Source organism: Gossypium hirsutum, chromosome D10 (assembly GCF_007990345.1).
Source record: "Gossypium hirsutum isolate 1008001.06 chromosome D10, Gossypium_hirsutum_v2.1, whole genome shotgun sequence".
NCBI lineage: Eukaryota > Viridiplantae > Streptophyta > Magnoliopsida > Malvales > Malvaceae > Gossypium > Gossypium hirsutum.
Genome location: NC_053446.1, coordinates 7,753,823 through 7,777,490, shown reverse-complemented (window position 1 = coordinate 7,777,490; position 23,668 = coordinate 7,753,823). Strand labels below are relative to the sequence as shown.

Genomic DNA, 23,668 nt, shown 5'->3' with positions numbered 1-23,668 from the left:
ATTTCTGAAGTTCATTGAAGAATTGTTGTTTCAATTTGTAGTTGGCGCATAGAATTGCCGTTCAATCATTTAATTGGCTTTTCAGTTCTACGTTCTAATCATTTAAATTGAACCTAGAAGCTATTTGATTTTAAATTTTCACTGTTTTACGATAATAGAAACAATGCTTACTATTTGTATATAACATTTACATGGCTTCACACACATGGTGCCGTGTTCTTCAATTAAATACCACGTAATCGAGATGGAGTTTGGAACTTGTACACTAAGGCTGTTGTCTTTGTGAAGCTGATGGAGGATCTTCATCAATTGAGTGAACTTAGGGTTCTAAACTCGGAGGTATTGGAGTTGGATAAATGCTTGACTAATCTCAGAGGAAGACTTGAAGGCAACGAGTGTCTTTATGGTGTTGTTCCGCAACGCCAACAGCATGGCTAATGCCGAGTTTTGATCGTGCTCGTGTGGTGGTGATTTTTTTCTAGTTGACTTTTAGAGCTGTTTTATGTGGCTTGTTTTATATGGTTTACTGGTGTTTTCTGGTTTTATTTTGGTGTATCCTTTTGGTTGGGTTATTTTTTATGTTGTTTTATCTTTGTAATCCCACTGTTTTCAGTGGTTGTTTTATTTTTAATATAATCATTTTGATGGCCGAGCAAAAAAAGTAGTAAAAAAAATTTAATGCCAGGCTTTAAATTTCAATTTCTTAAAACATTTTCTTTTACAATTTGAAGTACTAAACATGGCGTTCAACATCCACCTCAACTCATTTGCATCAGCAATGACCTCCATATTTGATATATTTTTAATTGATGATAAAGTATTATTATATTTATGTTTTAAATTTAATTTTTACTCAAATCATGTTTTAGCATTTTACTTTGTACTTATAATTATTTAGAAAAATTGAAACTTCAAAATAATTCAACCACTAAAAGTGGCTGACTTGAATAGAAGACAAGTAAAAAAAAATCATATGTATCGTATTTTTATAGTATTATTATTTAATATAGGTAAAAAGTTTTAATTACACATTTATTCATTTAATTTTCTTGTGAAGTTAAACAAAAAAAAAAAACTACACTAGAAGCTAAACAAGGATACAACAAAATACACAAAATTAGGCTATTATATCCCACATGTACCGGACAATAACTCAGACAAATCTTGCACCTGCTATAAAATGGAGCTAAAAAGATCTGGTCAAGCCATCTTTGCGCTTGGGGCAATGACGCAGCTAGTGAGGTTTTAACCGAGGCGCGTCTATTGCTGGTTGAAAACTATTTCCAGACCCCCTCTTAGGCCTGGGTTCTGCCCTGGCCTTTGAGAATTTCTGGAAGGGTTCCCTTCGGGGTAAAACCCTACAATTTCTAGTTAATTACTTTGCTCTTCTTTTTCCCCTTAAAATTAAGATGGAACAATTTGTTTATGAAATTAAGGTGTTCAAAATATTTGAAGGATTTAGCATTTTAATATTTATTTTAGATTTTTGAATTTAAAAATACATACCGAAAATTCTTGAGCAAGTGTTCGACACAATAATGAGAGGTTGAAACTTGTTGATCCAAGCGTATTATACGTAGCAACTATTAGTACAATTTTATATCTACCGATAATTTTTTATTAAATTTAGGGTAATTTATTAAGTAATTGATCCAACCATTCACAATTCAATTGTTGATCATTTCACAAAATTCGATCTACTCAATTAATGAAATATATAAGTTTAATTAACTGTACACCAGGTAATTACTATCTACTAGAGAAATAATAAAAAGAAAATGTACAACATAATAGAATAGAAAAAGTAGAAACTAAAATTAGTAAAAGAGCATTAATAAAAATTGAGAATTGAAACATAAGAACAAAAAGAATAATAAGTATTACAGGGGTAACAAACCTCTTTCACCAATGATAAGAATGTTGTGAGCTTGATTTAATCAAAAAACTTGATGAGGTATTAAACGCAACTATAGAGATTATAATAAACTAGTTGAATAAGGTTACAGGAATGAAGTGTAAGAATACACACTTTGAGTTTGGATAGTATGCGTAATCACTAAATTAATTTGGTTAATTTGATTTAATTAAATTAATATTTATTTTGGAAAATAAAAAACAAATATTGAAATAGATTAAATTATAAATTGTTAGGTCAAAAGTTAAGGAAGTACATATAATTAGACTCAATACATGAGAAGTTCAATCCCCTCATATGATAATTTCCAAATTACGGGCCGGGCTGGTCTCATATGGGCCCAATGATTGGGCCCATTATGATTGGGTTTTGTTCTTTAAGCTTTAGCCCATTAATTTTTTGGTTTTTATATTTTAATAATAATAATCAGAAAAAATATAAAATTTAAAATTTACATTTTGACCACCTAACTTTTTAAAATTATATTTTGACATCTCAACTTTCTTAAAATTATATTTTGACCCTAAATTTTCTTAAAATTACATTTTGACCTCAAAAGTTTTGTGTCCTCTACAGTTTGGTCCTTCTAGGTATGTCAAACCACCCCAATCAGCATCCGGGCGTGCACTGGCACCTTCAGCTACTCCGACAGTCGGCCTAGGCTCATGATGCCCTCCATTGCCACCTAAAGACAAAGAAAAAGAAGACAAATTATTAAGATAAAAAAGGAAAAAATAAGAGGGAGAGGGGTCAGATATCAATAAAAACAAAGCAAAAGCAAAAAATATATATAACAAACAGCTCCAAAAGCCGCACGCCACCGCCACCGCGACCATCACTCTTTCGTCGTCTGCACCGTCGCACCACCACCATCACCGAACCAAGCAACCAAGCCACGATAGAGAAAAAAAACAAAGAAAAAAAAGAGTAGTAAAGAACAACCAAAAAATAAAACAAAAAAGGGAGGAGGAGCCACGACCACTGAGGATGAGCACGGACAGCGGCACCTTTCACTTTGGGATTGCCAAAATAGGAGAGAAAGGGAGAGAAGAAAAGAGAAAAAAAGAGGGAAAGAATAAAAGAAGGGGGAGGGAAGAAGGGGATACTGGCGACCGAAGCACCGTAGGCCAAGGAGACTGCGGTGGCGGTGAAGGAGGCTAGGGTTTGAAAAAAAAGAAAAAGAAAAAGGAAGAAGAAAGAGAGAGAAAACAAAAGAAAGAAAGAAAAATAAAAAGAAAAAAGAAGAGCAAAAAATAAAAATATACAGTCGGGTCGACCCGACACAACCCATCCGACCTGGATCTGACCAGGATTCGACCCGATAGCAGCCAGCAGTACCCCTAGTAGGCCCAAATCCACCAGACCCAGCAGGCTTGTCCAGCAACAGCCCAAGTCCTTAACAACATGCCAGCACCCAGCAAGCAGGCCAGACAGCCCAGCAGTAGGCATCCCAACAACAGGCCTGTCAGCAGAAAAAGAAAAAAAGAAAAGAAAAAAACAACAGCAGCCCGGATTCGGCAGGCTCAACTGCAGTAGCCCAACAGCACAGCCAGCCCACCCCAGCAGCCAGGCCCAGCAGCTCCGAGCGGGCTGGTTCAGCAGGTCCAACAGTAGAAAAAAAAAGAAAAAAGAAAAAGGGAAAAGAAAAAAAAGAAAAAGAAAAAAAAGCTCAAGTAGTGTAGCTCGATTCAGTCAAAACCATAACTTTGGGTTTTCGATAAACTCTCGATATTTTTTATTTTATTTATTTAGTCTCTGTATTTAAATATTATCCCATTTTAATTAAATTAGCATTTTCATGGCATTTTTGAAATATTATTTTGTTTATTTCATTTTATAATTTTAAATTTAAATAATTTTAACAAGTAAGGCAGCGAATCGATTTGACATTAAGCCGTTGATTTCATCGCTATGTTGGGTGAATATCATTGGCTCGTGTTAAATATGGGGCACCCTTCTAGAAAATCGAGAAATTCAAAAATCCTTGTGTTTTAATAAAATGTTTATTTTGTAAAATATCAAATTATATTTTAAAGGATATATAATAATATGTAACTTATCATTTTTTTTAACGGATCACGATTAAATATTAAATTGAACTCGTATTTTTAAAAATTAAGACAATGCGCGCTTAACGAGATACTAATTTTGGGCGTCACGAGGGTGCTAATACCTTCCTCGTGCGTAACCGACTCCTGAACCCTAATTTTCTCTGGATTTTGACGTAGACCTAAAAACGACTCTTTTTTAAAGAAATTTTAAAAGATTATTTTTCTTTTAAAAAAAGAGAATTTAATAGGTGTCCGATCACACCTAGAAAAAATATCGGTGGCAACTCCTCTTTTTTTAAAAAAAAATGAAGACTCTATTTTTAAATTTTCAATAATCACTTCGACTAGCGCCCGTGCCAAATTTTTAGGTCGCTGCAATATGGATGGAGTATGGTTGGGAACATATGGATGGAGTGAGCTTGGTTTCAATTCACTTTCATATGAGTTACACCATATTTTCCTGTTTTCATGACTTCAGACTCTTTTAAAGGTTGATTGTTTAGGGAATTTGGATCTTTCTTCTAAAAATATAACATTTTAGCCTCGATGAGATTTCTAACCTTGTATTTCAAAATAGAATGATTGTTTGCTAAGTTCCGATAATTTTCATAATGATAGCTACAATGCTTATTAATATTGTTAGATTTTATCGTACTCACAATGTGGGTGAATAAAAATATTTGATAATTAAAACATTACTATAAAAATATGAGTTAGTATTTTATACACTAGCAGTGTACTTTTTTTATTTTATAAGTAGCCTTAAAAAGTTGCCACGTATCTCTCTATTTTTAAGTTTTTTTAATATTTTGCTATACCCCTATAGAACACTTGTCAACCTCTTAATCCTACTTGTGGAGTCTAAAAACTTCATTAGCAGTGTACTAAATATTTTCCCTAAAAATATATCCACAAATGATTATTTGTGAGCAGCAAGGAGTTTTTATATAAATTTGTTGGTCTTGTGTTCAATTCCTAAATAATATTTTTCAGTTGTTTTATTTGGAGATTATAAAAAAGTATGAAAATACCCTGATAATAATATTAATTACCTTTAAAGTAGGGGTATTTTAGTACTTTCACAACTAAGTTAATTTCAAGTTGACTCGTGACACCAACTCAGTCAACCAATTTAGGGAAATTTACAAGGCTTCGATAAGGAGATGAGTCTGAAAAAAGTTAGAATAGAAATTCGGTGTACATTATAGGAATTGAGATGAGTTAATGCTCTGTCTTCCTATTATGTTGTTCTTACCATTTTCACTAGTATGCATTGCTCATCCGTTCTTTTCTTTGGATTGAGCACATCCATGTATAAATTAAACTATCGAGAAAAGGGCTAAATCATATCTAATGAATATAATTTTTGTTTACTATGTAGACTCTACTTCAATAAAATTTGTTGTCTAGGGAATAAATCTTTTTCAATCAATTTATCCAAATAAGTACTTTTATTATTAATTAAGTGGGCTTTTGGTTTTCTTTCTTCGGAATAGAGGTTGTACAATGGATTTATAAATATAGATATGATTTACACACTTAATAATTCTAAATCGACTTTGATTTAAAAAATGTATTTCAATCTTAAATTACTTAAGATGAAAATATCACTCGGAATTCAAGTGTATTATTCATGGCAACAATGGACATAATTTTATATTTATGGGTATTTTAAAGGATCGATATTTGATATTTAGAAGTATTTAACGCGTCACTATAAAATTAAGAACAATGTTAATAAAATAAAACAATATTATTATTGAAAGAAATCGAGATTGGGAAATGTTAATAATTAGTGTTTAAATGCATTGAAAGATAAAAATGTTCTAGATCTTTATGCCCCCAATGCAACCTGAATCCCACACTGCTAATATATAGTAAACAAAACATAAGGGGTGGTGTATAAGGAGAGAGGATAGGGCAACATTGAAACATACTTACCTGGACGGGGTCAATGAATGAGCAGGAAGACTCATGGCCTAGAGCAGTGACCTCCATTGCACTTGGGAGGGGTGCTGCTTTAAGGTCTCCCAAGAGGGAGAGCCTACGTCAAAATTTGTGGCAGTGGGGGATTGCGTTCGCGCAGCCTCTACAATTTCAAGTTATGGAAAGTCATTGGTAATCAATTGTAGGATATAGTTCTTTTTTGCATATGGGTAAACAGCTTCAAAAGCTGTTATTATATGCTCTCCTTACAGAACACCCTTAGGTTTTGTTTGTGGTAGGGATGTAGGCTCAGGTTAAGGGCATAAGGGTTTAGGACATTTTTAACATTTAGTGCTTATACGCACATTGTTTTTCATTTTGTAAAGATGTACTTTTCAATATCAAATATTGATCTTTCAAAGTGCTTGTAAATATAAAAATTACGCCTATTATTTCCATGTTTAATACACTCTAATTTATGTGGTATTTTCATCCTATCTAATCAAATGGATTGATCTTATTTGAAAGATTGAAATCTTTTTAGTCATATCTATATCCGTCATCCAACGTCTATTTAGGAGGAAATGAAAGCCTATCTAATCTTATTTAGTACAAGTCATATGATTCATAATAGAAAGTACATAATTGAATAGATTGATTGATCAAGATTTATTCCATGAGCAACAAATTTTATTAAAGTAGAGATGGCATAATAAAAAATGGTATTCATATGACATGATCTGTCTATTTTCGCATTAACTATCTAATTTTGTGACAATCCAAAGAAAGTAAGAGTAGATAAACAAGATATACATAGTAAAATTGATAAGAATGACATAATGAGCGGATAAGGAATCAAATCATCTAAATTCCTATGATGTACATAGAGTTTCTACCGTATTTTCTTCAGAACCGCCTCTTAACGCCTATTCCATCAAAGCTAGTATAATTAATTAGCATTGTAGCCATCGTTACAGAAATTATAGAACTCAACCAAGAATTGTTGTAGTTTGAAATACAAGGTTAGGGATCTCGTCAAAGCTGAGATGTTATGTTTTAAAGAAGAAAACCCTATATTCCCTAACAAAACAAACGTGTAGAAAATTTGAAGCGATGAAGAGGAAAAGGGGTTGTGACTCTTATGAAAGTGAACTAAAACCAAGCTTTTGTAAAAACAGATTTCAACACAAATCCCAACTATCATCTAACTCAGAATGTGTTTTCTTACGTTTCATTGCCATAACCTTACTTAACCAGCTCACAACTTTCGTACTTCAGCCCATAAAACAAATATCGGTTTAACACTCCTTTTTCTTCTTATTTTTCAATTCAAAAATTTTATTTCTCCCTTATTAGATTTTGGCTTCCGCTCTATCTTTTCTATCATGTTGTACATTTTCTTCCTACTATTCAGCTAGCAATTTTAAACACTAAATTTATAGAAATTATATATTTCTTGAATAAATCGATTTTTTTTAAATAATCGAAAATTAAATTGCAACTGGTTGATTCAACTGGTTAATAAATTACCCTAAATTTATTTAAAATTATCTGTAGATATAATTCATAGTTCCTATGTATAATACGATTGAATTTAAATGGTATTTTCATCTTAAATAATTAAATAGACTGTTCTTATGTAATTCTTGAAAGATTTAATTGTTTTTTTAATCATATTCTGTTATATTATAGGTCGATAATGACAGCAAGAGTAATCACACAAAAATAAGAAAGAAAAATAAGAACACACAAAAATTTTTATTGGGAAAAATCATAGGCAGAGGAGAAGAAATTCACTGTTGAAAAAATACAAGAGGTTTTCGACTATGCACAGTTTGTTAGGGTAAAAAGTATACCCCTATACGAATTTAACTTGTGCGGCAGGTCCGTACTGCAAGAGCTCCGCCCCCGAACCTTCGGTCAAAATTAGTGGTTCGACTCGAGGTCGTACCCACCCCAGATCCCCAATTTTGCCTCTATTTTATTTCTTTAACAACTGAATTATATATCGAATTTTTTAAATCGGATCAAACGGGATTCAGATCACACAACTCTAATATATTCAATTTAAGATTAGCAATCGTAAAACATTTAGTATAAATAACACACAGACAAGTCTACCGGAAGCTGGTGAAAATTTTAGTAACCCTCTAAATGAAGTAGTGCTTACGACCTGCTAAACCTTCAAACATCTGATCAATAAATAGAAAAGCGAAATGACATTTTTTTTTTCGTTAATGAATTCAATTTGAACACAGTTATACGTATTTTCTTTGGAACTTGTCCTTACAAGAAAAATGGGCAAATCCAAATTTCGCAACCACATTTCTTGTTGTTGTGAATTCTTTCAACAATATTAGTTGTAATTGTGTAAAACTGAAATATTTGTAGTAGATGTTAGATGTTGCTGCTAGATATGATTTGTGGGTACTTATCTCAATGATAAAATTTTGTCGTTACACATTTTAAATTTTATACATAATAGATAAAATAAGCTATTTTTTCAAGATAAATAAGTTGTTAAATGTTATAATATTAATGATAAATATAAAATATCGTTATATAATTTTTTTTGTTTGTTTATTAGTCGTATCAGCTTTAAATGCCATTGTGAAACATTTGCAAAAGCATTTAAATGTGGTTGTTGAATTTAACTTTATGATTATTAATCTCAACAATAAAATTTGTGGCTACACAATTCCTCCACCCCATTCGGCTATAGAGGGAGATAAGATCATTTGAGTTGGTATATTGACAGGTTCTTTTTCTATTAAAAGTGCTTATGGGAAAATTCGGGAAAGATTGTGAAACCTAAAAGAGATAGTGTGGCAGATCCTCTAGAATTCCAAGAACCCCAACGAATTAGGTTCTTTATTTGGCTCGCTCTTAAGCAGCGTTTGCTTACCAATGTGGAAAGAGTACGTCAGGGAATTGGGCATGATACGACTTGTGGTGTTTGTGGGCATAGGCCAGTCAGAAATGAAACAGGTTTTGCTGCAGCAGGAGGAATTGTTTGTGATCAAAATAGGAGGTAAATTCTTGGCTTTAACAGGTATTTGAGGAACTGCTCTATTTTTTTATGCTGAATTTTGGGGCATCACTACACCAAAACAGGTTTTTAACGTCGCTTTTTTAGGCCTTTAGCGGCGCTTTCAAAAGCGCCGCAAAAAATACCGCTAATGAAAGCGTCACTAACTTTAGCAGCGTTTTCAGAAATAAACGCCGCTAAAGATCATGACCTTTAGCGGCGTTTGTGAGAAAATCGCGCTACAGACCATCATCTTTAGCGGCGCATTCCTACAAACGCCGCTAAAGACCATGACCTTTAGCGACGCTTTTCCCATAAACGCCGCTAAATATCATGTTCTTTAGCGGCGCTTCTACCACAAACGCCATTATAAGTCATAACTTTTTTAGTGGTGCTTATATTACAAACGCCGCTATAAAAATGACTTTTAACGACGCTTTTTCACAAACACCACTAAAAACATAACTTCTAAAACAAATTTAATTAAATAATATTTATTTCTTTGATAAATATTATATACTGTTTTATTTTTTATATTTAAAATTTAAACTATATACTTTTAAGGATAAAAAAAATTAATTAAATTAAATTTTCTATTAAAATTTTAACTTTAAAGGTAAATATAAAAATTAATGAATTTAAATTTAGAATTAAAATATTATGTTCAAACTCATATGATCTATATTAACTCGGCCAAATATAAAAGAAGTTCAAAACAAGTAATAATTAACAATCATGGTTAAAGAAGCTAGTATACAAGGTAGCTACAAAACCCTATTTCAATAACACCTAATTCAAGTTCCAACTAAGATAAACGACCATGGAATGCAACATTAAATAACACTCTACTTGAAGAAGCGCTAAGCCTTGGCTTTTCCAGCTTGAAGAGATTGAATCCTCCACTACACCTTCAATATCTAAAGGATGCAAAACCAAATGATCAGATAAACCAACAAACTTGGCAAACAACAGAGATGTTAAAAATAAAAAATATATATAGCCATTAAGGCTCAAAAAATAAATATAACAAACAATTATGTGCAGCTTTAGTAGCAGGTTGAACCATACTAACAAACAATCTCAATCATAGCTCTTCCATGTGTCACAAATAGGCATTCTTTCTAATGATTGTCTAAACTATTCAATTTTTTAACAAGGAACAATAGAATTAATTTGCAAAAAACAGAACAGAAACATGCAGCACTACTGTTGTTTAACGCTATATAGAAATGTCTTATATAGCATAAAAGAGAACTAAGGCACAGAAAAAAGAAGAACACCATAATAATTAAATTGATCATTGATATATTCAATTTTTCCAAGTTTTTCCATGAATCTGAAGGGTCATAACTCTATACCCATCATGTCCAAACATGATTCCAACATTGGTGCCAGACTCAGGTATTTCAAGAAACATAAAAAATCGTAGCAACATTGGCCAACAGAAGGAATAATTATACCTTGGTCAAGCAGTATATCGCCGCTCATCTTGTCAGCCAACATAGCAAGTGGAGCCTGTGTGTTGCCTTCCTCATCAAAGACAACCCTTGTCCCCACAGGCCTATGAACATTGATCTTCAGCTTTTTTTTCTTCAAGATCCGTGTTGCTGACCTGAAAATAAGAAAACCAGCTCAAAAACTGATTTCAAGTAATGGAGTACAAATAAAACAAATCATTAAGGTAAAACTACCCAGGGGCATACATAATTGACTAATGTAAAACGATCTACCTATTCTCAGAAAAAGAAAAACTAGAATCTGTGCAAGTTACCACATAACTAGGTAAGCTTACGAGCCAAAGCAACTATATAAAAGAATTTACCATTTAACCTACTAGTACATAAATGAAATTATTTTTTCATTATTGCAACTAATATAATCATAAATAATTTAAGAAAACAATTAAAAAACAACTCTTATCTACCTAAAGCATAAGAATTCAAAATCTTTTAGATTATTTGATAAATAAAATATTTTATCTTTCTTGCCAATAAAATAAATTAAATTAAAAAACAAGAATCAAATTAGTTCAACCCCATGTCTTTAGTCAAATTTAATTAAACCTCAAGTTCTTTGTCAAAAGAAAAGAATATATATAAAAAACCAAGAAAACAGATACCTAGTTTGATTGGCAAAACTTTGTTTTCTTTGGTAGGCGGCCATTGGGAAGATTAACAATTAATTAAGAAGATGAAAAGAGATAGACCTTGAAGAGTTTTTGCAAGCAAATTGATTAAACTTCTTCTATGTTCGAATTTTTTGATATTCGATTCTTGTTTTTTATTTTATTTTATTTTATTGGTAAAATATTTTATTTTCATATGGCATATTATTATTTGAAGTACAAAATGTTTTCAGGCAGTACAGAGAAACCCTTATCTACCTAAAGCATAAGAATTCAAACAAAGGAACTGAGCTTCACTGATTATGTATAATTAACATATAAAATAGTACAAATTAAAACTAAAAAAAATATTAACATATAAAATAAAAAAAGTTTTTTTAAATAAAAAAGTTTTTCTTTAATCATGTGAGCCAGTCACCCAATAAAACACAATTTACTTTTTCATACCTACTTACTGCTTACAGCTACTACTTTCTTTCTTTTTTTCCTTTCAAATCTTACAGACAGCTACTAATTGAAGGTTGAATAATGCAACTAACAAACATAAATAATAATTAAATCGATTAACCAATTCCATGCTGTGGTGCAAGTCCAGTGGCCACATACTTGCATGAATTGTTTACATTTTTCATTAAGTACTTAATTTCTAGATATTTTTCACTTGGATGAAAATTTCACTTCAATTTTTGTAAGAATCATTTACCAAGTTCACACATATATTGCTTGAATGAACCAATAATGCAAGACACACAGTTAACAAAGTTCACGATTACCATTAAGCATTAAATTACATGTAATTTATAATAAAATGTTAGAATTTGAGAGTATATCATGTTGGTTTTCTCTATTTTTGCTTCTCCCAAAGAGCAGAGATCAAATATTACCTTATTTCATTATGATAGTTCTGCTTCATACTTACCTTTCCAAAAGGAGCTGATGCATTTATGGAAGGACTTGGAAGTCTTTGTGTCTTGTTGTATAATTCGACCATGTGACATTTCACCTGAGTAAGATAAAATAAAGGAATTGTCTCATCTATAAATCAAACTTGAAATGATATTCACATTTGTCAGTAGATAACATAATTTCTTTCCCCTTCTTCAGACCACATGCCATAAGTCAGAAACATAACCATCGTAGTTACCTTTGGTAACAGGTTCCTCTGTCAATCCAGTAGACTGCATTTCTAATATACAGACTTCAGGCTCCGTTTATCAATAAGTTGGAAGGATTATCAAAGAAAGGCTAAAAGACAAATAAGGCATGCAAAGATTTAATCACTTACAGCAAACTGGTTAGTTAAATCCTGATGCTGAAGAAGCTCACACTAAACTCCGATACTGCAAAAGGATAAACACTCATCATTTTAGAAGATGAGTAGTGAATAAAATGTTTGAGACTATTTTGCATAAAGCGCTCCATTTCCATGAAATAAAATAAGGAACTAGAATACAACACTAACCATGGTAAAAAATCAGAACAAGGCAGGCATATAGCTACAGAGTAGCCATCACACATGGCAGATATGCTTCAAGGAGCAAGCTTTAAATCAAACATATTAATTATAAACACTGAAAGATGTAATTTTTTTCTTTTCCTTGGAACCAAAAACAAAAATCAAACATCATTTTTACTTACAAGAAGCAAACTGTAAAAATCCAAAATTCAAATTTATGAACTGCAAAGTTGCCCTAGAGAGTAACAACATACATAGAGGAACTTCTTAAGATCTCTTCCTGAAGCAATATCCCGCAAGACGGTAAAAGCCAGGTTAGTCTCAAACCTAAGTGCTTCGGCTCTATAATTGGATCCTTAGGTATATGAAACTTTTAATAAATTGACAATCCCAAAATTTATTCGCTTCAATAAAGCAAAAAAGAAAGAAAGTAATATTTACTAGAGATAATCGCATCCATTTAGTCAAAGATTCAGAGATTCAGAGCTAAAAGTGTCAAGAAAAAAAAAACAGATTATGCATTAAACAAGGAATATTTCAGAGTTGAATAAGAGTGGGAAAAATAATGCAAGTTTCAAGACGAAGAACAAAGAACAAACAGAGATAATCGTTTCCTTGATTTCCTGGTTCTGGGTTCTTTGATTTTGGACCTCTTTTATCCATTTGAGAGTTTTAAGACGAAGAACAAACAAGTTGGAAAGAAACACAGAGTTGAATAAGCTTTTGGATTTTTTTCTTGGAGGTGGGAAATTAGGGATTTTAGGGGGGAAGATTGAGGATTTCGGTGGGAAGGAAATTTTATAAAATGGTGCTAATTTTATAAAGGAAAATATATTTTTTTGGGCCGCAAAAAAATATTTTATTTGGAATAAAATGATACTGTTTTGCTATATAATTTTTTTGCGGTGTTTTTAAATTTTTTCATTTTGAATAAAATGACGCCGTTTTGCTATTCTAAAAAAATTTTATTTTGTTTTTTATAAATTGATTTAAATTTTGCGGCGTTTTTAGCTATTTCATTTTGAACAAAATGACGTCGTTTTGCTATGCTAAAAATTTTTATTTTATTTTTTTATATATTGATTTGTTTTTTGCGGCGTTTTTATACCTTTAGCGGCGTTTTTTTGAGAAACGCCGCAAAAAATTTTTCATTTTGAACAAAATGACGTCGTTTTGCTATGCTAAAAATATTTTATTTTATTTTTTTTATATATTGATTTGTTTTTTGCGGCATTTTTATAAAAACGCCGCTATTTCATTTTCAGCAAAATGACACCTTTTTGCTATGCTAAAAAAATTTTATTTTATTTTTTTATAAATTAATTTATTTTTTGTGGCGTTTTTAAAAAAAACGCCGTTATTGCTTACCTTTAGCGGCGGTTTTTTGAGAAACGCCGCAAAAAAATTTTCATTTTGAACAAAATGACGTGGTTTTGCTATGCTAAAAAATTTTTATTTTATTTTTTTATATATTGATTTGTTTTTTGCGGCGTTTTTATAAAAAAAACGCCGCTATTTCATTTTCAGCAAAATGACACCGTTTTGCTATGCTAAAAAATTTTTATTTTATTTTTTATAAATTGATTTATTTTTTGCGGCGTTTTTTAAAAAAACGCCGCTATTGCTTACCTTTAGCGGCGTTTTTATGAGAAACGCCGCAGAAAATTTTTCATTTTGAACAAAATGACGCCGTTTTGCTATGCTAAAAATTTTTTATTTTTATTTTTATAAATTGATTTCTTATAAAATAAAAAAAAAACAAGTACTCTCAAAATAAATATTATATATTTTAATAAGAAAATAAATGATAAAATGATTGTAATTAATTATTAAGTTAGAATTATCTAAATTAAATAATTACCTATATATCCGTTTCATTTTTATTTTTGTATTTTTTTCTTATAATTTGGTCCTCTCTAAAATAAATAATTTTACATAAATATCCATATCAATCTATTACTTTTTTTAACTTATTTATTAATTCTATTTAAACTAATATTTAAATATATCAAATGGTTTAGATTAAATTTTTTTTAAATATAAAAGCATTAATTAATTGTATAAAATTTTATCATTTAACAAATCTCAAGTAAACCTTAACCTTAAACCCTCTAAATTAACCATTCAACACATATAAAGTCTATCTATTATATATCTCTTAAATAATTTAAACTATACTCATAATTTCAATATATTTGCTTTATTATTATCTATTTTACAATTATATGAGAACATATTTAAAATATAAATTAAAAAATAATTAATCTAAATTCAAAACCTTAACTCGATCCCTGAATCCCTAAACCTTAAATCCCTAACTCTTAACCCCTAACATCTAACCCCTAAACCCCTAATCCCTAAACCTTAAATCCCAACCCTTAAACCATAATCCCTAATTCATAATCCCTAAATTCATACTCCCTAAACCTTAAAATATGAACTCCTAAACCGACTTTAAATCTTAAATTAATCATATACCCTAAACTAAAAACCCTAAACAAATTTATTATTATCTCTTTTACAATTATATAAGAACATATTTAAAATATAAATTAAAAAATAATTAATCTAAACCCAAAACCCTAACTCGACCCTTGAATCCCTAGCATGTCTAACCATTAAATCCCTAACCCTCTAACCCCTAAACCTTAAATCCCAACCCCTAATCCATAATCCCTAAACCCATACTTCCCTAAACCTTAAAATATGAACTCCTAAACCAGCCTTAAATCTTAAATAAATCATATACCCTAAACCAAAAACCCTAAACAAATTTATTTTATCTCTTTTACAATTATTTTAAATAATAGTATTTTAATTTTTCCATGTGTTTATTTCAAATTATTTCTACGTGTCATTATTTTTTTCTGAAGATTTTAAATATTCAATTAGAAATAAATTGAATTTTATTTAATATGAATAAACCAATTAAGATAAAATATTTTTAGCTGCGCTTTTCCAAAAATGCCGCCAAAGCCCCCAGCATTTTTGGCCGCTAAATCCCTAAAAGCTCAAAAAACGGCGTCGTTGGGCTTAGAATTTTTTGCGGCGCTTTCTCAAAAACGCCGCTAAAGCCCTGAGCATTAGCGGCGCTTTCTTAAAAATGCCGCTAAATCCCCGAAAGCTTAGAAAACGGCGTCGTTGGGCTCAAGTTTTTTGCGGCGCTTTCTCAAAAACGCCGCTAAAGCCCTAGCATTAGCGACGCTTTCTTAAAAAACGCCACTAAATCCCCGAAAGCTAACAAAACGGTGTCATTGGGTTTAGGATTTCTTGCGGCGTTTTTGAGGAAACGCCGCTAAATCCCCGAAAGCTCACAAAACGGCGCGTTGAGCTTAAGTTTTTTTGCGGCGCTTTTATCAAAAAAGCCGCTAAAGCCCTGAGCATTAGTGGCGCTTTCTTAAAAACGCCACTAAACCCCCGAAAGCTTGGGAAACGATGTCGTTGGGCTTAGGTTTTTTGCGGCGCTTTCTCAAAAACGCCGCTAATGCTTATTTTCAGTGGCGTTTTCCTTAAAGCGCCACTAATGATCGATCGTTAGCGGTGTTTTTTATCCAAACGCCACTAAAAACGCCGCTAAAAGCCTGTTTTGGTGTAGTGCATCTTAGATGGTTTGGTACTCTTAATCGATCGGGGTTATGATAATATCTTGATTAAAACTGATAATCTTGAGGCGACTAAGGCGGCCATTTAAGAGAATTCTTCCAAGAGTTCCAAATCTACTTTAATCAGAAGAATTCATCAACTTTTGGTGCAGATTGGGCATTGGAGTATATGCCGCATCTCTAGAGAAGATAACCAGGATTAGGGGTGTGCAAATTTTGGGTAAAACCGAATTAATTAGTTAACTGACCGAATTCGGTTAATCATTCGGTTAACTGAATTAATTTGGTCGGGGTCGGTTTAATATTTTTGGAAGTTCGGTTAATGATTAATTCGATTCGAAATCGGTCGGTTAACCGAACTTAATAAATAATATTACAATATTCAGTCGGGGGTCGGTCGGTTCGGTTGATTTTTTAGAAGTATACATCAATCGATCAGTTAATTCGGTTAATTTTTTTTATATGTTTTATACTTATTTTAACCAAAAAGCAAAAAACCTATAAATTTCGGTTAATTCAATTAACCGACCGAATTAACCGAAAAAGTTATGTTCAGTTTTTTTTTTTTGAAAAAATTTTAGTTTGATTAACGGTTAAGGGTTTGAAAGAGTCGATTAATTCAATTAATGATAGTTCGGGTCGGTTAACTGATCCGTTAATAGATTGAACACCCCTAACTAGGATGTTGATAACCTGGTTAAATTGGTACAAGACAGACGAAATGGTTTAAGCTTGTTTGAGATCTCCCTATTAAAAGGGATGGTTTAATTTTTTGTAGCTAGTTTATTTAATTTCTTTACACCAAAAAAAATTGCCCCTACAAAGTATTAACTTCTGATGTAATTAATTATTTATATTTATAATAATTTATTATGTTTGATTTTTTTTTAAATCAAAATAAGGAGAAGGAATAAATAAGAACAAGACTGGTCAATCTGTCAGGCTATACAAACGTCCTTTCAATCTTTTTTAGAGGTCTTCAACATTTAAAAAAATAAATCAGGTCTCAAAAATTAAGTTAGACAAAAAAAAAGAACACCCGTGATTCAAAAAAAAACATACATTGCGTCAAGCTAATTTAGGGTGGATTTGGATGGGCGAATGGGTGCGGTGCATTTAGTTTACTTTTTATCTCACACTATAGTATCGCTACAGTATCTAATCTCACCGCCACTGCTGTTTTTAAATTAACCGCAGGTAAACTCACCGCCCATCCAAATCCACCCTTAGTTGCAGAGATGTTGTCACTGATAGTATGATATCCCTGGCCAGCTCTTTCTGTTTTCTTATAATTTTCGATATTAAAATAACCTTTTACCAACAACTTTTCATTGAACTTGCAAACCAACCGCAATGCCTTTTATTGACAAATTGTTCTAAATATTTATTAGGTCACATTTTATTTCTCGAAAAACTGGTCTATTTTTAAGAGATCCGGATTCCAAGTGATAGAAATTTTTGCTTTTGGTTTCTTCTCTTCTCTGTATTGGCTTATTTCTGTTGCCACACTATTTGGCTTCCGCTCTAATCAGACCTCCGTAAGTAATAGTCTGCAATGATTAATTTGGTTAATTAGAAATTAACAAAAACCGAGTGAACAAAAGTTATCTGTAGTACAAGTTAAATTGATCGAAAATTTTGAATTAATCAAAAGCAGGAGAAGCATGTCGATTAGACCTGTAACTACGCAATGGTATTGGTAAGCCATTAAATAAAACAACAATTTGCAAAATGTAATGTGTGAAGGGATTAGATTCTGTTTGTATGGTTTTGCAAAGGCTTCAATCTTTACTTTAGGAATTTTTAAGAAAAAAAAAAGGGTTTCAAAGCCCAATTGCAGTGGTATCGTTACTATGACATAATTTTCAAAAGGTAGATTTGTAAACATATTTATTTGTGAACATTCTGAATTGAATTATTATCTTAATTCTCTTTTCAGCTAAAAAAGAAATTATGTCTCTCTCTTACCTGCCCGCCTGGAATTTTTGGGAGGCTACTTAGGTGTTCTTAAGTATGCTTGACAGTCGAAACCAACTGATATTTGCCTTTGACCCTACTGAAGCTGTAGAGGATCGTTTCCTGCTGGTATCAACTAAAGCATGGAATGGTCACAATGTTCACTCACACACTTTCTACACTCTTTTTCGAGATTTTGAAGCTGTTTATCCGTATAGAACAAAGAATTATATCCTAAAATTTGATATCAATTACTTTCACTTGAAATTGATAGGGGCTGCGTGAACGCAAGCCCCCACTGCCACAAATTATGACGTAGGCTCTCCCTCTTGGGGAGACCTTAAAGCAGCACCCCTCCCAAGTGCAATGGAGGTCACTGCTCTAGGCCATGAGTCTTCCTGATCACTCATTGACCCCGTCCAGGTAAGTATGTTTTAATGTTGCTCTATCCTCTCTCCTTATACACCACCCTTTATGTTTTGTTTACCATACGCTAGCAATGTGGGATTCAGGTTGCATTGTGGGCATAAAGATTTAGAACATTTTTGCCTTTCAATACTTCTAAACACTAATTATTAACATTTCCCAATCTTAATTTCTGTCAATAGTAATAGTTTTTTTTATCAACATTGTTCTTAATTTTATAGTGATATGTTAAATACTTCTCAATATCAAATATCGATATTTTAAAATATCCATAAATATAAAAAGTGTACTCATTGTTACCATGTATAATACACTTGAATTCAAGTGATATTTTCTTCGTCACTAATTTAAGATTGAAACCCCTTTTTCTAATCAAATTCGATTTAAGATTATTAAGTGATTTAATATTAAAAATATCTTTTTTAAATAAAATTCGATTTAAAATTATTAAGTGTATAAATCCATCATACAACCTCTTTTTCAAGGAAAGAAACACCATAAACCTATCTAATCCTACTTAATTCATAATAAAAGTACTTATTTGAACAAATTGATTGAAAAGGATTTGTTCCCTAAACAACAAATTTTATTGAAGTAGAGTCTATATAGTAAAAAATGGTATTCATTAGATATGATTTGGCCCTTTTCTCCTTGTTAGTTTAATGCTCAATCCAAGGAAAAGAACGGATGAACGATACATACATAGTGAAAATGGTAAGAACGACATAATAGGCGGACAAAGCATTTAACTCATCTCAATTCCTATAATGTACACCAAATTTCTATTTTAGCTTTTTCAAAATCACCTCCTTATGCTTTTTAACTTTTTCAATTCCTATAATGGTAAGAATCAGACCATACTTCCTCAGGAGTCTTCAGCTCAATAGTTGTAGATGGAGATCTATTTACTAGATAGCATGCAGTATTTACAGTTTTAGCCCAAAAGTCTTGGTCGAGCCCATCATTTGATTGCATGCAACGAGATCACTCTAAGAGAGTACTATTCATGCATTTTGCAACTCTATTTTGCTATGGTGTATGGCGAACAATGTGGTGTTTCACTATTCCTTCACTTTTATAGAACTCAATAAATTCACCCAAGCAATACTCCAAGTTGTTATCCGTTTGAAGCCGCTTGATCTTCTTTCCTGTTTGATTTTCAATCAAGGCCTTAAATTGCTTGAAGTTGACAAGCATTTGATCCTTGTGCTTCAGGAAATACACTCAAACCTTTCTTGAGTAGTCATCAATAAATGTTAATTGATATTTGTAACCACTTTTTGAAATTGTAAGAGAAGGGCCCCCAAAGATAAGAATGGATATAATCCACCGTACGTTTGGTTTTGTGAATCTCAGTGCTAAACTTGACTCGAGTCTTCTTTCCAAAGATGCAATGCTCACAGAAATTAAACTTCCCTGTACACCAGTCAAACAACAAACCTCATTTGCTCAAAGACAAATAAGCCTCTCTTACTCATATGCCCAAGTCGTATATGTCATAACTTAGTGGTGTTAGAATCTAGATTAATTGATGATGACACTGCTGCAACACCTGTAACTGTGGAACCATACAAGAAATAAAGGTTTCGCTCTAAATGTCCATGCTGACACCCATGGCACCAGAGAATACTTTTAGCACTCCATATTGGCAACCTACAATCTTTGACTTTTCAAAGATATTTGTGTCAGAAAATTGGGCACCGAAAATCTAAGCATTTAAGGCATAGATTTTTGGGTTAAAATTTGGCTAAGGATAATTGCAATTTTGGTCCCTAATTATATAGGGACTTTGCAAGTTGATCCTTGAGCTTCAACTATAAATAGGCCTAGCTATTTCTCATTTTCATCATCCTACAAATGCCATTCTCTACTTAAGGCATTCTTCTCTCTCCTTGTTTGTAAACTTTCACTTATTTTTTTGGAGTGAAATATATTTGGTAGTGCCCGAGGACGTAGGCAAAATTTGCTGAACCTCGTTAAAATTCTTGTGTTCTTTATTGTTTATTCTGCATATTCTGTGAGTGTGATTGTAGTGATTTATTGTGCTATTAAATTACGATAGAGGGATATTCTGGCTACGAAAGACCTGGTACTTAAGTGATCCTCGTGATCCACCTCTCTTTCCTGGGAATTGAACTTAGTGTGATTTTTTAGTACAATAATTTTACTCTTTTACACGCTTTCGGGTAAGAATTGGTATCAGAGCTAGATTCGTACTTGGGGAATATGACCGTTTATGATACTATTTACGTATACGGTATTGTTCATCCACGACACTATTCACGTAGACGGTACTGTTCACGTATACAGTAGTTGGGATCGAGGAGAAGAATGGCAGAGGCATCATCATCAACAAAGACTACCGTGACCAATAAAAAATTTGAAGTAGAGAAATTTGATGGTACCAATAATTTTGGTATGTGGCAATGTGAGATCCTGGATGTCTTATGTCAGTAAGAGTTGGATATAGCTCTTGAAGAAAAACCTGACAAGATGGATGACAAGGAGTGGGCCAAGATCAATAGACAGGCGTGTGGTACAATCCGCCTATGTTTGGCCAAAGAGCAAAAGTACTCTGTCATGAGGGAGACATCAGCGAAGAAGTTGTGGGATGCACTGGAAGAAAAGTTTCTAACGAAAAGTCTAGAAAATAAGCTTTATATGAAAAAGAAACTTTTTCGATTCACGTATGCACCCGGTATGTCGATGTATGACCATGTAAACTCATTCAATAAAATTTTAGCAGACTTGCTAAATTTGGATGAGAAGTTTGAAGATGAAGACAAGGCATTATTGTTGTTGAATTCTCTTCTCGATGAATATGATCATCTTACCACCACATTGCTTCATGGGAAGGATACGATCACATTTGATGCAGTCTGCAGCGCGTTGTATAGATCTGAGACTCGAAAGAAAGATAAAAGAGATCACAGAGATGCAACTGCAGAAGCCTTAGCAGTAAGAGGTCGTTCACATAGTAACAAACCTTGTAGAAGAGGCAAGACTAAAGGGAGACCCGCCAAATATGAATGTGCTTTTTGTCGTGAGAAAGGGCACTAGAAAAAGAATTGTCTTAAGTTACAAAAGGGCAAGGCTATTTCTGATGCATGTATAGCGGAGCATGATGAGGAGTCTGACTTTAGCTTGGTTGGTATGGCAATGGCATGTCATACGGATGAGTGGATCTTGGATTCGGGATGTACTTACCATATGTGTCCTAATAAGGACTGGTTTTCTAGTCTTGAAGAACTAGAATGTGGAGTTGTTTTTATGGGCAATGACAATGCTTGTAAGACAATGGGAGTAGGTACAATCAAATTGAAGAATCATAACGGCTCAATCCAAGTCTTGACAGATGTTCGCTATGTACCTAGCTTGAAGAAAAATCTCATCTCATTAGGGGCCCTAGAATCTAAAGGGCTCACAGTCACTTTGAGAGATGGATTACTAAAGGTAGTAGCTGGGGTATTGACGGTGATGAAAGGCACTAGAAGAAATAACTTGTACTATTTAAATAGAAGTACAGTTATTGGATCAACATCAACAGCTTCTGCGAAAGATGCAAATTCAGAGGCTACCAGGTTATGGCATAGGCGATTGGGACATGCTGGTGAAAAAGCTTTGCAGACTTTGACGAAGCAAGGCCTGTTGAAAGGTGCAAATTCTTGCAAATTGGAATTCTGTGAACATTGTGTTCTGGGCAAGCAGACGAGGGTAAAATTTGGTTCAGCAATTCACAGTACGGAAGGAATTCTGGACTACGTTCATAGTGACGTGTGGGGACCTACCTGTTAGAGTATGCCCAAAGCTCAATCATGAGATGGTTGTAATAACATACTTGATTTATCATGTTTATTAATATAAGGCGTTACCATTATTATTTCAGTTTCTTTTCTGTGTATATAAATAAACTGTTTTATAATAATGTCCTGAGAATAATATGATTATTCTTAAAAGTTCCTTAGTTAAGTATTATTGTTGGATAGGACAACGATAATGCATTAAGACTAACATGTAGTTGATTGATGATAAAGAGTTGTCATTGATATGGAATGTCAGAATCATTACATGAATATGTGTGTTAGAGAACAACATATTGGACTGACCCGTTATGAGTATGTTTCTTGGATTATTATGTAATTGTCACGACATTACTCATAATGATTAATTTTTATATGATCCTCAGACTTGAGATCATCATAATCCCAACATCATGAGTTGTATATTTTGATACAGTCAAACGTACACCGTAACTGGTTGTTCTATAAAGACTGATGTTGGATATACCACAATCTATGTAGAGGGATATGGTTGGTCGATATAGGATAAGTCCCTCCTACATAATAGGAGTAATATCTTAGGCCACTTGATTAAGTGAGACTAGAAATGCATGGCCATGCTCAAATAAGTTGATATTAGATGTCATACTTATTTGTATATCGTAGTCTACTTAAGATATCAAGGAACATGGAATGAATAATGCAAGTGTGACTATTCCATGACTTGTGTCCAATCCAGATATAAAGGACTTAAGGATTATTGCATAAAAGGTTAATTATTAAAAAAAAGGTTATGTCGAATCATGATCCCTTGTGACTTAGGTAGCAATGATGCATTGCTAGATGCCACTCATTGTTTGTAGCATTAGAATCGTTCTAGTGTTACTGCTAAAGTTACCGGAACCTACAGGGTCACACCCTATAGTTGATATGAACGGAATAAACCATAGTTGGTATTGTTTTTGGGGTCGCCTGAATTAAATTAATTATAGAATTAATTTAATTCGGTAATCAAATTTCCAACACATTATGTACAAGGTTGTTGTATGTATAATGACGACATGAATTTGGTTAGCATAAGAATTCAAATAAATATATGGTTTAGCGAACTTATATTATAATTAATGTAATTATAATTTTTGGTATAAAAATATTATTATATTATTTAATTCCTAAAAACCCTAAAAAAGGATATATATAATCCCGTTTTTCTTTGTTTGAGCCTAGCAGCCGTCAAAGAAAAATAACTCTCAAAATTGTTTTGGGGATTCCTTCCATTCGTAGTCAACTAGGTGGATTACGTAGAGGCCGGGATCACGATAGATTGCGGCTTGGTTCGATAGCAGATCAGACTACTCGTTGTTGAGGTGTTGTTGTCTACTCTGAATAAATATTAGGTAATTT

At 32.5% G+C, this 23,668-nt stretch overlaps 1 protein-coding gene and 3 non-coding genes across 33 annotated transcripts; 2 read left to right on the top strand and 2 right to left on the bottom strand.

Moving 5' to 3' along the window:
* The first annotated feature begins 1,207 nt into the window (after positions 1 to 1,207).
* Positions 1,208 to 1,358, top strand: LOC121222652 (U4 spliceosomal RNA). Its single transcript, XR_005920008.1, has one exon. It is a non-coding gene; the product is annotated as a U4 spliceosomal RNA (small nuclear RNA).
* Positions 1,359 to 5,899: 4,541 nt separating this feature from the next.
* LOC121222756 (U1 spliceosomal RNA) lies at positions 5,900 to 6,059 on the top strand. The gene has a single exon (XR_005920127.1). It is a non-coding gene; the product is annotated as a U1 spliceosomal RNA (small nuclear RNA).
* A 3,519-nt stretch (positions 6,060 to 9,578) lies between these two features.
* On the bottom strand, positions 9,579 to 13,298 carry LOC121203082 (DEAD-box ATP-dependent RNA helicase 32-like). 30 transcript variants are annotated; one of them, XM_041103002.1, is made up of 6 exons: positions 12,508 to 13,298; positions 12,331 to 12,385; positions 12,190 to 12,243; positions 11,930 to 12,048; positions 10,381 to 10,532; positions 9,579 to 9,837 (listed from the first exon to the last, which is right to left on the bottom strand). In XM_041103002.1, the coding sequence occupies exons 4-6, from the start codon at positions 12,034 to 12,036 to the stop codon at positions 9,710 to 9,712; spliced, it is 387 nt and encodes a 128-aa protein (XP_040958936.1). In that variant the 5' UTR covers positions 12,037 to 12,048; positions 12,190 to 12,243; positions 12,331 to 12,385; positions 12,508 to 13,298; the 3' UTR covers positions 9,579 to 9,709. The 30 variants fall into 30 exon arrangements, with proteins under 30 accessions (XP_040958936.1, XP_040958949.1, XP_040958937.1 ...); XM_041103015.1 differs by having other exon boundaries at positions 11,965 to 12,048; XM_041103003.1 differs by having other exon boundaries at positions 12,190 to 12,231.
* Positions 13,299 to 18,329: 5,031 nt separating this feature from the next.
* LOC121222651 (U1 spliceosomal RNA) lies at positions 18,330 to 18,490 on the bottom strand. Its single transcript, XR_005920007.1, has one exon. It is a non-coding gene; the product is annotated as a U1 spliceosomal RNA (small nuclear RNA).
* Between the last annotated feature and the right edge of the window lie 5,178 nt (positions 18,491 to 23,668).

What these genes read in the sequence shown, in the direction of transcription:
- LOC121203082 (XM_041103002.1), bottom strand. Translation starts at nt 12,036, where the DNA reads ATGGTCGAATTATACAACAAGACACAAAGACTTCCAAGTCCTTCCATA. An exon ending in AACTATCATAATGAAATAAG is followed by an intron (nt 10,533 to 11,929) that starts GTAATATTTGAT and finishes TCTTATTTTCAG; the next exon opens with GTCAGCAACACGGATCTTGA. An exon ending in CGATATACTGCTTGACCAAG is followed by an intron (nt 9,838 to 10,380) that starts GTATAATTATTC and finishes TGCATCCTTTAG; the next exon opens with ATATTGAAGGTGTAGTGGAG.